At 40.8% G+C, this 15,374-nt stretch overlaps 2 protein-coding genes across 2 annotated transcripts; one reads left to right on the top strand and one right to left on the bottom strand.

Annotated features, from left to right (window-relative positions):
- Window positions 1–775: 775 nt before the first annotated feature.
- LOC140574495 (apolipoprotein L3-like) lies at window positions 776–1,924 on the bottom strand. Its single transcript, XM_072694344.1, has 2 exons — window positions 1,878–1,924; window positions 776–1,766 (listed from the first exon to the last, which is right to left on the bottom strand). The coding sequence occupies exons 1-2, from the start codon at window positions 1,922–1,924 to the stop codon at window positions 827–829; spliced, it is 987 nt and encodes a 328-aa protein (XP_072550445.1). The 3' UTR covers window positions 776–826.
- A 5,633-nt stretch (window positions 1,925–7,557) lies between these two features.
- On the top strand, window positions 7,558–10,304 carry LOC140573643 (zona pellucida sperm-binding protein 3-like). The gene is made up of 8 exons (XM_072693103.1): window positions 7,558–8,142; window positions 8,289–8,407; window positions 8,499–8,602; window positions 9,196–9,373; window positions 9,446–9,563; window positions 9,858–9,943; window positions 10,021–10,109; window positions 10,186–10,304. The coding sequence occupies exons 1-8, from the start codon at window positions 7,558–7,560 to the stop codon at window positions 10,302–10,304; spliced, it is 1,398 nt and encodes a 465-aa protein (XP_072549204.1).
- The last annotated feature ends 5,070 nt before the right edge of the window (window positions 10,305–15,374 follow it).

Here is a 15,374-nt window from a genome sequence, read left to right on the forward strand (position 1 = left end):
GCATAGTCACCCAGACCGGGAATCAAACCCCAGTCTCCCACGTGGTCTGTTAGCTCACTGGCAGTGTTATTTGTTGCGCCACACCACCAAATAATTTCCCTAACGTCTGTCCTGTAAGAAATCTTTACCGGACAGGGCCAGAAAATGTATGTATGGTCAGTGGCTTTTTTGCCACCGTTTCTCCAGCAAGCATGACTTAAATTTGTTTGCTTCCAGGTTTGTTTAGGGGCTACAAAGAAGTGGATATCTGACCTCCAGCAGAATTCCCTCTATGATCTCGCAAATGTAGTTCTAGGCTGAGAAACTGCAGATCTCATTCCATTGCTTGTTTCATTTCCTATCAATTTTGAATGTAATTGGTTAAGACCATAACATTGATCCATATAATCTATTGTAATCTAATCTATCTAAAAAAAAATTTAATATCTACAAGAATCTCTACTATTGGTGATGCATCCTTTTTTTCAGTCAGTCTTTTTGAATTACAATTTAATAAAATATATAATTTTCAACATTTGTATATAGATTCAGATTTAATATGATTTGGCAACCTAATTTAAGTATTTTTACAATTTTTAAAATAATTTGTAATCCTTTTGACATAGTTTTCAAAATACTTTCAAAAGACCATGATTAGTTCAAAGACTTCAAAGAGTTAAAAGAAAAGTTTTTGTCTTTCATCATAATGGAATTCCATTTGGATCTAATGAAATAAATATAATTAATTAAGATATACTGCAGATTCTTACCTATTTTACAAACTGATCACCTGCAGACAGTAAAAATCTTAACCTTCAGTTAATGTTTCAGCCTGTTTTGATCTAACTCAACCATTAAGTGGTTGATCTAGAATGCGCAGGTTCTCTGTGTATGTGTCTTTCCCCTTACACAGACAATCATAGATCTTACCCCAAGCGTCGATCTCCGTGCGCCACAGAGCTGATCTACTTCGGATAAGCTGAGATATCGCGCTTTGTTCCCCTTTGGCCAGACTCACACTTTCTTTGCAGATAAAAAACACATCTACGCCGATGAAGAGGGCATTCAGAGTGATAAACCCGGCTCTAGCTGACTTCGAAAGAGCCAGAGGAGTGCCCTTAGCCAGCTGCCCAATATCGGGCAGGTCTGCAGCAAGTTTGGGGATGTTGCGAGCTGCTTTGGCCTCCTGGAGCCCCAAACTGACTGCCTTCCTAGCCACTTCCTCACTCCTAAGAGCCCTCACTGCCGAAGCCCCATCCACAAGGGTGTCGATACCTTTGCCTACTGCACCAATGCGGCCGATCACTTTCCCAGCTTTAAATGCTGTAGCTATAGCATCAGGGTCCACCACAAGACCTTCACTGCTGGCTGCTTCTTCTGTGCAGTCTAGAATCTTCTGCACGTCCTTCATGAATTTCTGGAAGATGTTGTTGGCAGTCCCCCCATGATGTTTGTTAACTGCCATTTCAGCAAAGCCCGTGACTATGCTGTTGAAGCCACTGGTGACCCCCAAGCTGACCCCAGTAAGTGTGAAAGCCAGGGATACTCCTGCAGTCACAGGGGCGAGAGCCAAGCCTGCGATGGACAAGACACTTCCAGCAATGCCCACTGAACTGCCCGCCACAGCGGAGATGCTGGAGCCCTTTTTCATCCTGTCCAGCTTAACTGCGGTCTCTTCTAGATCTGACAGAAACCGGAACATCCGTGTTCGGCATTCGCTGTACGTCTCCATGAAGCGTTGTGCATTTTCTTTAAACAAGAAGGACAGCCGGAACGACTCGTCCTTTCTGAAAGAAAGCAGCGTAAGAGCAAAACCATTCAACAGACTCTACACCACCTTCACAAATCTTTCAATTGTAAAGTCAGTCAAAGCTTATAAAGGGATGAAATTATCTCACCTAATTTTGCTCAAGTGGTCAATCAAGCTTATTGTAGATCCATTCATATTGAGACTGAACCCCCATTGTTGTTTGCTGTTTTTGCACATGTAAGAGATCAGAAAGCACACAGAAATTACACTGACTGTTCAAAAGCCTAAACATGTATTGAAAAGAATTCTAAATAAATTATAGAATTTAATTTCATGAATATATCATTTCCTAGTATTTGGTGTGTCTGAATAAGGTCTAATCGTTTGGTGCAAAGGCCTTACATCTTTTTACCATTGTTTTTTTTAAAGCTGTTTTTCCCCTTTTCTCCTAATTTGGTACCGCCAATTAGCCCACCCATTCACACCTTCCCCTAGCACTAGCAATGCTCCCAACACCAGGAGGGTAAGGACTTAACACGTCTTCTCCGATATATGCATCAGCCATCACCTTTTCCACCAATGTGGCTTTGCCGGATGGCCGACACACTCAGAGGAAGGTCTTGGTCTCCATCTCCACCATACAAGCTAACAGACGCCTGTGCTGGCCATTTGTGCTCTCTCTGACTGTGGCTGCTGATGGCAAAGCAACATAGGATTCTAACTCATGACCCCCAGGCCACAGTGGTAGTACATTAGACTGCTGAGCCACTGCTCAGTTTTTTGATATTAACATAGAACTGTACTTCATAACTTAATTAAAAAAAAAAATACATTATGTTGTTTCTGTTCAGGTTGTAATAAATAATAATATATCACATTTATAATAATAATAATAATAATAATAATAATAATAATAATAATTCAACACTTACTCTAATATACCTTTAACTCCTGTTGTGTTTTTGAACCTGTGGAGAAGAAAACATTTTTTTTAGAATCCTTATAATACTCAATACAATACAACAACGACCTGTATTATATAGTGCCATGAAGTGCCAAAAGTATTTGCCCCTTCCTAATTTCTTCTAGTTTTGCATATTTTTCACATATAAATGTTCAGATCATCCAACTAATATGCCACTCCAAAACCTTAATTCTGTTTCTTTTAAACCACTAAGACGTGGACTTGCTTGTGTGCTTAAGATCACTGCATAACCCAACTGTACTTGAGTTTAAGGCCACAAACTGAAGGACAGAGATCTCCTTTAGAATTTTCTGTTACAGACCAGAATTTATGGTTCAATCAATTGACAAGTCATGCAGGTCCTGCAGAAGCAAAGTCAGACCACCACATGAACACCACCATGTTTAACCTTTGGAAAGATGTTCTCATGATTAGCTTTACGCCAGATAGAACAGGACTCATTTCTTCCAAAATGTTCCACCTTCGGCTCATCGACATCGACCCATATATACATTTATATGTAATAAATATATAAAGATAGAGGAAACTTGGCAAATACTTGGCAAATCACAGAACTGTAACCCATTTAATCACATTGTCCTGCAGAGCTGTTGGGTGGAGCCGATGTATTTGTCCAGCTGAAAGATCAGGACGTCCACATTGCCGAGGTTAGGCAAGAAGAAGGCTCCTGCATCTCTCTTGAAGTGGATGAGGAGCGGAGACACCATTCGGGCAGTGGAGGTCACTAGTAGTACAGCTTTAGAGCTCACCCCCACCAACTGGACACTTTCGTCCATGAACACAAACAGTGAGGTGACTGCTAGCCTTTCTACCGCATCCAGGAAGGGCTGCAGATTCCTCAGTCCCTCCAGAGTGTTGGTCAGAACTTCATCCAGCTCCTGCTTTCTAAAACTGCCTAAGAATTCTGTTGCACGTTTTTTGATATCTCTCATCATCGTTATCTCGGCCCTTCTCTGGCTGATCCAATCTTGTTCTGTGTCACAAAACTCTATCACTGTTTTAATATCGTCCAGCGTGTCCAAGATGTACTCCTGCAGGCGTTCCTCCCTGTGTCAAAAACAGTGGATGGTAGACAAGGAAAAAGTCCTTAAGGAGTCATAAAAACTGACCACCCAATATATGCCTGTAGTCACGATTTTCAACTATTCTACATTCATTTACAATCGTAAGTATATGAACATTGGTACTGTAAAGAATGCCTGCGGTGTGTACGACACAAATGCAGGATTGACAACAGTCGAATTCCAGACAGGCTTGATGACAGAGGACCATTAATCCACTAATAAATGATATAATAAATGTGTACATCAAGCTGGTGGAAAGTTTTCAGGGAGGTCCATTTTACTCAGAATTAACTCACAGACTGATCCTGTTTTTATGGCAGTGTCAAGAACGAGGCCCTGTGATTCCCCATTGTTTAGTGTGAAGGGGAGGGAAGGTCTAACCAGAGACGTTATGAGGAGACCGGCCACCGGTTGAAATGTAAATGGGAGTTCTCGTAATGTTCAACATGGCATCTGTTTATATACATAGTCCTGCCTTTCAACAAAATGGACCAATCCCCCCCAGCCAATACCCATTCCCAACTTTTTGTTACCTTTTTTGTACATTATTGAGTCAAACTCTACAAAAAACTTTTTATAAGTGATAAACAGAGGAGCCAGAGAAGCCTGGTCTCATATCATATAACATTGAATAATTATCATGATATCTCCCTCTGCTGGGGAGACTCCATTTGGACTCCCCTGGTAGCAGTTAGCTGATTCCAGTCAATCCTCAATGGGTAAAGTACATTTGGCCAGGCTGCCAGTTTAGCTGACAGTCATTTTTACTACCTGCCTGGCCAGCTCAAGTTTTGTGGTTAGATTTTTATGAGAGTTCTCCTGACTGACCCAAAACCAAGCACCATGCTAACCACCCCCTGTGCCAATTAACCCCAAGGAAAAAGTCACTGTGCACTTACAGTCCTCCCATTTTGTCCGGTTTAACTGGAGCTTGAACAGATACACTCCTCTTGACTTTTTTAGGGTGACAGTATTTCCTGTTTATTGCTGAACAACACAGTGTCAGTTTCACTATGCTTCCTATTATAACCTATAGTGACCTAATCCGTCGCTCTGCCTTGATTCTTCCTCTTTATTACTCACAGCTGCTGTACACTTTATTTGATGTATCTACTGTATCATATCCTCAGATCTGGACAGAATACTCAAGCTTTAGTTACCACAGAAAACATGGCGTCTGTTTATGGGTATAGTCTACAGTTATAGTCTATAAGTCTTTAGTTACCACAGAAAACATGGAAGACATGGGTTTTCCTGACATATCCACCTTAGTTTTACATTTCCATTCATGGTATTTAGCAGAGGGTCTTGTCCAGAGCGACCTACAGAAGGGCTTAGTTGTCCACTCTAGGTATCTCTTACTAGCGTGAATAGACTAGTGACTAAAGGTACGTCTAAGCTTAGATACTGCTAAATACAAAAGGCAGCTAGATACAGTACATTACACAGTACACACACTACACTACGCCTGAATGTCCGAGACATAAAACTACCAGAGGACATTCATTCCACCTCCTTTGGGCCAGGGCAGAGCAGTCTAGATGCTTGTCTTCCATGTGTCTTGAGGGATAGTGGATCAGGCTAAGCTGTACTCGAAGCTCAAAGGACTGCCATCAGGTAGGGAGGAGCTGGTCCATTTGTGGTTGTGTTGGCCTGTATCAGGGTATTTTGATGGGCAGCAACAGGAAGCCAGTGAAGAGAAGGCAGTAAAAGAGGGACATGGCTGAAGTGTTATGTCTATTATAATTTAGCATTATGGATTAGTTGCTAGAGCCTGAGTTTCTGGAGTTTCTCCGCCTTAGATTAAAAGCCAGAAGTTCTTGTTGTTGCTGAAAGACTGGGAAAGACTGCTCGTAATTATTAGCAAAACATTAGAGTGCGGTGGGCCTTTGGTATTGAGCAGAGATTCCACGTATGCTTACCAATCTTTAGCTTCGGGGCCAGAATGCAGTCTAACACCATAAGCCACGAAGAGAGTCTGCAGCGGGCAAAAGCATCTGATTTCACCAGCTAATAAGCTGCAAGTTCTTCAATTTCAGGAGGTATTTCTGAAGACAATCAGGAGATTAATGGAACTTTCTCATCTTTAGGAGACAGAAGAACATCAAGCTTCATGAGATTCAGAGGTTCAGCACTCTGGGCCTGAAAGGATGTGGAGCTGATCAAGAAGCTCCAACTGAGAAAAGGACAAAAAAGAAGAACATCTGATTATGACATATTAAGCTGCTGAAGCTATTGATGTTTCTTAGAATAACCAACCCAGAGCCCAGACCTCAACATCATTGAATGTGTTTGGAATTACTTGGATGGCGAGAAGCCAAAAAAAACTTCTAAGGCTAAAATGTCCCTAAAGATTAATTTCAGGGAAAAGTCTAGATGCTTGTCTTCCATGTGTCTTGGAGGACGCATTGTGGGTCAAGCTGGAAATATTCTTGAAATTCAAAGGCCTTTTGGTATGGGTCAGACTTTGACCACTGCTATCAAGTAGAAAGGTGCTAGGCCTTTTTCAGCTTTGTAGGCCAGCCTCAGGGTTTGAAATTTGATAGGATCAGCTTCAGGAAGCCAGCAAGGGGCTCTTAAAGACAAGTCATGACGCTGCATTCTGGTTGAGTTGCAAGGGCCTGATGGCATGCATGCAAAGATCAGCCAGAAGTTTACAATAAGGATTTCAGTGTGCTTCAGTCGGTGAGGTCATGAAGAGAGCGTGCAGTAGATAAGAGCATCGGATTTGTGATCATCTGGACATTCAGAAACCACATGAAATCAGATTTTTGCTAATCAGACCGAAACCACATTCGGAGGTGGTTTGAAATGCGATTACGAAATTTCAATAACGAAATTAGATTAGATTTCAATAATGAAATTTTTTTTAACTCTTGAGCGACCTCCGTCCAATCTTGCTTTGGTGTCTGAAAGCAGCTCGTTACCATCTCCGTTGTTACCACAGCAACTCATGCAAATAGGTTGGTGATGTCAAAACAGGTAACTCCGGTCTGATCACTTGCAAATGGCAGTGCAGACAGTCATCTCACCAGATCTGATTTGAGAAACAAATCCGATTTGCCTGCACTGGCTGAACATTGCCTTAAAACCCTGGATCTGAAAACATGCAGAGACAATATTGAGACAATTGATCAGATTCTGTGGTTCTCTGAACAACCACTCCAGTCCAGACCTCCACATTATTGAATATGCACTTCTGCCTTGTTCCACTTGACCTTCATAACATCATAACATCTTTTCATCTTGGATCAGTTCGTTTTAAATATTAGATAGCTAACAATATTTTTACATTGGATAAAAGATTAGATATGACTTGTGTATCTTAAAAACAATGTACAGACATAAAATGACAACATAAGAATATGATCATAGACATAAATGCTGTTTTAGGGGTTGAGATGATGCTTAATTCTGGCACAATGCTGACCTCTGCTGGTCAGATCACAACATGGCCCATCCAAACTGTGAGGAAAGTTGGCTACACATTGAGTAAGTAAATACACTGAGTAATCTGTTCCGTGTGCTTCCAGAACCAGAACCAGAACCATACACCATTCCTTACGACAGAACACCATACATACAAGCTCTCAGAAACTAGCATGCTTCCTAGGAAAGAATTAGGGTTCATGGATTGCTCTCACCTGTGAGTGGGGTAATGACTTACTGAGCAGGCCCACCTCAGGATTGGGGTGGAGCCTCATGAATTTAGTGCTCTACTAAAAGAAAAGCCACCCTCCAGCCCTGTAAGCAATTCTGAAATTGTAAGCTTTGTGGAAATGGGTCTGGGACAAGTTAGCATTGGGATGCTGATTTTTGCTCTGATGAGCTTTAGTGAAGCCCAACGGCGGACGTGGAAAGCGGAAGCTGCTTCGGGTGAGGTTAGAACTTCTGAAGTTCAGCAAACTGGCTTGAGGAAGCCTCTAGAAGGTCCCAGCCAGAACCCTGTGCCAGCTGTGCTTGGACCTTTGGCTCCTGCACAGACGAATGTTGTGGTGGTGAGGCCCAACCAACTTGAGCCCAGCTTGGCCGCAAGACTTCAAGACCCCATGAGTGTCCAATTTCATCAACTATTGCAGGGACCAGTGAAGAAGGTGACCTGGAGGTTTCCACAAGCTCCACTGAAGCCAACAGAGCCACCAGTGCCCTTTCAGTTGAGAGAACCAGTGTCCGCTAACAGTGTAGCAGTGGAGTGTGGTGAAAACCGAGTGTATGTGGAGGTGAAGCAGGATTTCTTTGGAACTGGCCATCTGCTTATGCCTTCTTCTATCACACTTGGAGGCTGTGGTCCATCAGGGCAGGATGTGACCGCTAATGTTCTTATTTTTGAATCTGAACTGCAGGCCTGTAACAGCGTTTTACGGGTAGGTCCAACTGAGTTTGTTTAGCTAAGATGGCTTCCTTGAACTTCAAGGCCACTATAAACATATGAAATGTTGGTTGCTAACTGGTAGCTACGCAGTTCTTCATTGATGACCACCCTCTAAGTGACCATAGTCATTCCTTACAGATGACTGAAGATGAGCTAGTGTATTCCTTTGTGGTAACCTCCACTTCAGAGCCTTTGCCTGACACCCCCATTACTAGAGAGGATGGTGCTACGGTTCGCGTTGAGTGTCGCTACTTGAGGTGAGGGCTTATTGTATTAAGTTAGCTTTGGTTAAATTGGAGTTGGTTTTTAATGGTGGAAGAGCACAAATGCTTCTTCAAACTGTTACAGGAAAAACAATGTGAGCAGTAGTGCCCTGGTGCCCACCTGGCTACCTTATGTTGCTACTGAGGTGGCTGAGGAACAACTCATCTTCTCTTTGAGGCTCATGACTGGTCTGTAGAAATGAGAATTGCTGACTTTGTTGTTTTACATGCACTGATGTGAAATTCTTGGCTGATGATCCTTAAAGCAGCATTGTATAGCATTTTTTTTTCCCTGGAAATGGCAGCTTTGGAATGGTTGGCTCTCCGTTGACCTGTAATGGGTAGAGTAGCGTTGCTGGCGTTGTGGCTCCAGGTTCAGCTGGCCAGAAAGTGCAGTATGTAGGCAGTATGTCTCAATAAATTGGTGTAACACTGCATAACCCATATCATATATTCATGTAACATCTGGTAATACTACTATACTGCTTTGGTCCACATGCTAATTTCACTGTATTCCTCAGCGTGTCCAGAAATGCATGTGTAAAACATTCCCTTTAGTGGGGTTTCAGTGCAAATCCCACTCCCTAACTGTAGGAGGAGCTAAGGAGCAAGAAATGCCAATTCTCACATAATGCTGCTTTAATCTGGGTGTGTTGGGTTGTATGGTGTGGGTTTTTGGGGGGGTTCTTTGGTGGGAGAATTTTACACTAGGGGTCTTGCCCAGGGAATTCTGTCGTGTAACCCTTGGTCTGAGGGTCATCTGGTGTAACTTCTCCTTGCAGATGACTGGCAGTACGAAAGGCCGTCCAACCAGTATTACCTGGGAGACCTCATCAACATTGAAGCGTCAGTGATGCAGTTCAACCACGTACCTCTCCATGTGCTCGTGGACAGCTGTGTGGCCACTCCTGTCCCGGATGTAAACGCAGTCCCTAGATATTCCATCATTGAGAACCATGGGTGAGCTGGAATTCCTTATTGCACCTTGCTGCTGTTCCTCAGACCAGGCTAATGCTTCATCCCTCTCCCTAGGTGTCTGGTCGATGCCAAGATTACTGGCTCACACTCCACCTTCATGGCTCAGGAGCAGAGTGACAAGCTGCAGTTTCAGTTGGAGGCTTTCCGGTTCCACCAAGACAACAGTGGCCTTGTATGTAATGGGTCTGCTCTGGGGGCAAGAGGTTATGTTCCTAAATAGCGTTGAATAACATGCCTTAGCCTCATGATTCAGGTGTACTTGGAACTTGTTGGGGAAGTGACCGCTTGCTGGAGAAGGGAGGTTGGGGTGGTTATGGCGGATGTCTTGGTAGGGATGTCATTACTGACAAGGCATTTCTGGGCCTTCAGTCATTAGCAGTTGACCTCACTGGAGAAGAAATGTAGATGGGGCATTTGTGCCAAGTGTGGGCAGGCAGCCTGACCAGAAGCTGACTCTTCTCTGCAGGTCTACATCACATGCTATCTCGTGGCAACTGCAGCTTCTGTACCTAGTGATTCGGAGAACAAGGCTTGTTCCTATTTTGCCAATAGGTATGTTCTTGCCATGGAGTTGTAAGATTGGTCAGGCTTAACAGGGGAAAGGTGAACTCAACATCTGGTCTCTTTAGGTGGACAGCAGCATTTGGTGATGACCAGGTGTGTCGCTGCTGTGATGCAAGCTGTACTTTAAGGAAGGGAAGAGATGTGTCTTCTGAAGGTAAGGTTATGAATGGCTGGCAACGTCTGTACAATTTTCTGTGGCCTGATTTCATCTTTTTCTTTCTTCCCACCAGAACTCCAGATGGACAGGGTGTCCCTCGGGCCACTCCTGGTTGAGGAAGATCCCAATGGTGCTGATGAACCTGAAGAGCTTGTTCAAACCTCAATAGACAATAAAGCAGAGTTTACGTAACATGACTTTTCTTTCTATCGGCTGAAGTCTCATTTGGTGGTTCTTGATGGGTCCGACACCTGATGTGTGTGTCTTGTATCCGTGTAGTATCTGGATCCACTTTGATCGGATTGTGTTTACGGTGGTCATTAAAGTGCGTCCCTGGTGTGACCAGATGAGATCGGATTTGACTTTCCTGCATAAAAAGCACACAGTTAATCATTCCCGTTTTACCGTCTGTAAATACTCGCAAAAACGTTTGGCTGACTTGCTTCTGATTGCCTGACTGAATCCGATCACAGAAAACACATTCTGTTTACACTTGTATTAAATGTGGCTGAAATCTGCCTCGGACCTCCTCTGAATGTGGCTTGTGAACCAATCATAATCTGTTTTACACACTCTTATTCTCCTAAACGTTCAGTGTTGTAGATAAGAGGATTGGAATTGAAACCCGCTTCTCAACAGCGTAAGTAATTTGAGCTTGAAAATGTGGGCCTAAAAAAGCTGCTTCTAACTCACTGGCATGTAAGGCATGTACTGGCACTGATCTTAATGTAAGAAATGCCCGATTTAGAGACCTCATACAGCGTCCCCCTTTTATAAACATATATAGAAATTGGGAATTGTCTTAAACATGGAAGAGAAATGCTATTAACTAACTTATTTGCATATTTTCAGTTGGTCATTGGACTACTGGTACCCAAACATATGCAGAAACCAGTATAACCATGTTTTCAGTCCTTTTTACCAAAAGAATGTTGATTTACTTCATATTGTGCTAGAGTTGAACAGTCACTGTTCAGCGAACTTGCTTGGGATTAATCTGAGATGAAAAGATTAAGCATGTGAACACATTTTGCCATAAAACCCACAAACAATGTTGCTTTTACCAAGAAATCAAGCTGGGGCTTGGGCATGTTTGTACAAGGTTTGTGGTTTATCACCAAATTGGACTCAACTTGGATGCAATCAGGCGGTTGAAATGAAAAATACTAAATGTTAAATACTGGCCAAAAATATTTTGAGCATGTATCCAAGTCTTCTATGTGGTGGCTACATCCTAAATTGGGAGGCAGGTGATCTGTGTGTATAAAAATGGTCAAATATTAGGTAAAACCTACAGAATAAAGGTATTGGAGAGTCACAGTAGGTGCTAGCAGTGATGAAAGCTATCTTTAATGAGGACAGGTTCATTTCATTGGTAATTACCAGTGGGTTTAATGATGAATCTTGGGGGAGTTCCTCTTGCTAATGGTATCAGCAAGGATTTGGGCAAGTTGTTTTGTCATGCTGGGCTGTTTCTCACTGAAACGCCTCTGTAGTAACCTGTGGTCAGGGCCAGCCCAAGCCTTTAGGGGGCCCTAAACAGATTTTCATTTGGGTTACCCATACCACCCCCTCATCACCAGATGCTTGATCACTCATGTGCTACTCTGTGTGTGTAACAGTCCCACTATCATTAGCATTATTTGTAATCCGCTTATATAATACCAGTGTCATTCTGGCTGCTGTTTTTAACCTTACAGGAGTAGCAAATTCACCAAAATGATTTCAGATGTGCAAACAGGAACAGGAACTGACATTTTTTTGTTTGTTTGTTTGTTTTCTTAGAGCGATTTTCCGAGAGAGATATTGTGCAATACGCTGAAGTGCCCAGGCCTTTATCGACCACCCAAGCAGCGCATATCTGCATTTGCCAGGTGCAGCAGGAATTGATCAACCTAGTATCGCTGTGCCAAATATGAAGATAAATTAATATAAAATTACATTTATCTGTGTAATACCATTTCATTGTATTATTCAAAGTTGTTTATTAAATATATATATATACTTTTATCATGATATATTGGTGCTCTTGGGGGGCCCCCTGGTGACGTTGGGGCTCAAAGCGGCAGGCGTAACTTGAGTATGCCTTGGGCCAGCACTGCCTGTGTTAAACCAAAATACCCCAAACTCAATATAATATAATACAGTACTCAATAACTTACATGCGAGCTAACACGTTGGACTGGCATCATCACAAAGGCTGCAGTACAGTTAATTATAATGAGAACTGAGAAAACAACTTATAAGAAAACAGACTCACTTTACATTCAATTAATCTTAATTCAATTAAATTTAATTACATTTAATTTAATTAGAAAATTCTCTACATTAATGTAACATGCATTTTACATCATTTTACATTTTACATAAAACATTGGTCATAGCTACTGTCCTGCTAGTTATTCAGCTCTGTAAAGTTGGGCTCTCTCTGTTTCCTCTTTTGTAAGTTAATATTACTAAATAAAAAAAACATATCAGAATCAGAATCAGAATCAGAATCTCTTTATTTCACCAAGTATGTTACCCATACAAGGAATTTGTCTTGGTGAGAGCAACACGCATGACAAGTAACAAAGAAACACAGAACACAGTCTTAAACTAAAGGAAAATGACACTAAACAATAAATAGGGTAGGGGATAAATTAAAAAAAGTAGAAAGTACTAAAGGTAATAAAGGTAATAAAGAGCTGAAAAATATATTTACAGAAAAGAAAAGGACACATATAAAGTTTAACAAGTGTAACATTACAAGTTATAGATTATTAAAACAAACAATAAAGCCACGTGTTTCATAACATGACAATGTAGCTAGCTAGCAGCTCATGTCCCAAGCTAGCCTACTACTTTAGCTTATGTCAGCCTCTTTTAGAAGCTTTAGCCTTGAGCGTGTCTACAAAAACAGTGTTATACAGTGTTTTACAGGCGACTTTTCATTTTATACAACATGAATTCAGTGTGCAGGACTGGGTCTGATCTAATTTATATAATTTATTACATTTAAATATTCATCACACTTTGTTTTGCTTTTCTGTAAATGTAATAAATGTAACTTGATTACCTTCTTTTTTCCTTATTTTTGATGCCATTTCTGCTCCGATGTAGCTTTAAATTAGACACTGTGGGTCAGTTTTTACCACAGCTATTTTTATAGGGGAAACCAGACACAGCTCAGCTGCCAAGGTAACAACAGAAAATGGGGTTATTTTACACAATCACAATGACCGCTGTGGCCTTTTGAGGTCGAAATACTCTGAACTTTGGTAGTGTGTGAGCTGCAGATTTCCAGAAATCTAGAGTTGTGGGTTTCTCCGGTTTTCTCCTACCTCCCAAAAATACACCCGCAAGGTGACTTGGCTATGCTAAACTGCACCTAGGTGTGAGTCTTCCTGCCTTCCAAGTAGGCCCCGGACCGTCCATGACCCCGACCCTGACCCTGACCAGGAAAAAAGCAGATGAAAAGATGGATGGATGAGAAAGTCGGACTAAGAGACAGTGTACACTAATATAGTAAGAGTCAGAGAAAGGCTGACTTTGGCAGACTTCAGGGGGTGATGTTTACTTACTTATATTACCATTACATGTCAGAAATAGAAATAATGGCCATCTAGGATGTTTCAGTGTAGACCACCGAAAACGGCATTCCTTTTTCTCATAGAGAAAACAATAATAAGCAGTTTAGACCCATAAAGCCTTATTTGAGCATGTTGTCTCTTACAAAATGACTGGCAACTAAAGAAGTCCACAGAGGAATGGACTTCACTGTTTACAGTTGACAATCAATGTCATCAGACTTTTAGGACTGCTTGCGAGTCTGTTTCATCAGTATCAGCCTATATGAATAATAAATAAATAAATAAAATATAACAAAAAATAAAAGATAAATAATCCATTACAAAATTAGATCAACATTTTCTACTCCCTGGTGGATTATCCACACTCTTAGTAAACTGATAATATAACTAAATAAAATGTAAATAACAATAATAAAATTAATCATCAGAAATAATTGATTACAAAATACAATTATCTGTGCATGTACCAGAATTTAAAATTACATTGAGTACATTTTAGAAAACCCTTTTTTTGCAGTTGATAGTCTGACATATAAAACAAACAATAAAACAAAAATAAAATAAATAAAAAACAATAACAATATATAAAAGGTAATCAATTAATTAACTTAATAAACTAATAATATAACAAACAAAAATATATTTAAAAATAATAACTAGTAAGAATTAATTACAAAATAAAATCAGATCATGTTCTCTTCTCCCTGACAGATTATCCATGCACTTCATAAACAAATAATATTACAAAATAAATGTATATATAAAATTAATAATGTTTTCTGCTCCCTGACAGATTATCTGTGCATTCCCCAAATTTCTACATTTGAAAAAACTTTTGCAGTTGACAGTCCATTTCATCAGACTTGTATGACCGCTTGCGAGTCTCTTTCATGAGACATTACAGTGTCAACCTATGTAAATAATATATACAAAACTAAAACAAACAATAACAATTTATAAAAGGTAAACAATCAATTATTACAATAAATTAGACCAATATTTTCTGCTCCCTGGTGGATTATTCAGCACTTCTGAAAAAAATAATAATATTACAAAATAAATTTATATATAAAATTAATAATAATGTTTTCTACTCCCTGACTGATAATCTGTGCATGCACCAAATATCTACATTTAAAAAACTGTTTGTGCAGTTGACAGTCCATTTCATCAGACTTTTATAACCACTTGCAAGTCTGTTTCATCAGACATTAGGATGGCAGGCTAGTTTCGGTTTCAGTCTGACCCCTGTTTTGCCCATTTTTCTCTGCTTTTCAGAATATAAAAAATCCCCCACCCTGTTACTGCATGAAAGGTCCTCCTGCCATCCTGAGGTATAATGATGTATAATGATGTATAATATATATATTATAATTATATATATTATAATAATTTATGGGAACCTCATGTATCAGCAGTATCAGTATTATTGACATATTTTCATATTAATTTCTAATATTTCTAAGAACCTCAAGAACCTCTGGCATCCCACTCATGGAGAACCTCAGACCTCCCAGGGTTCAGGGTGGTCTTCAGGAATCGCCACCAAAACAAGGTTACATCAGCAAACGTATAGAACGTCGCCCCCGCATTCCGGCTCTGATTGGCTGAGTGGTACGCGAGCACACGTCACCGGGCGAAGCGATTGGCCGACGCGAATGCTGAATAATTCATAAGGAGGCGTGGTTTA

The sequence above is a fragment of the Salminus brasiliensis genome, chromosome 12, assembly GCF_030463535.1.
Source record: "Salminus brasiliensis chromosome 12, fSalBra1.hap2, whole genome shotgun sequence".
Classification (NCBI taxonomy): domain Eukaryota; kingdom Metazoa; phylum Chordata; class Actinopteri; order Characiformes; family Bryconidae; genus Salminus; species Salminus brasiliensis.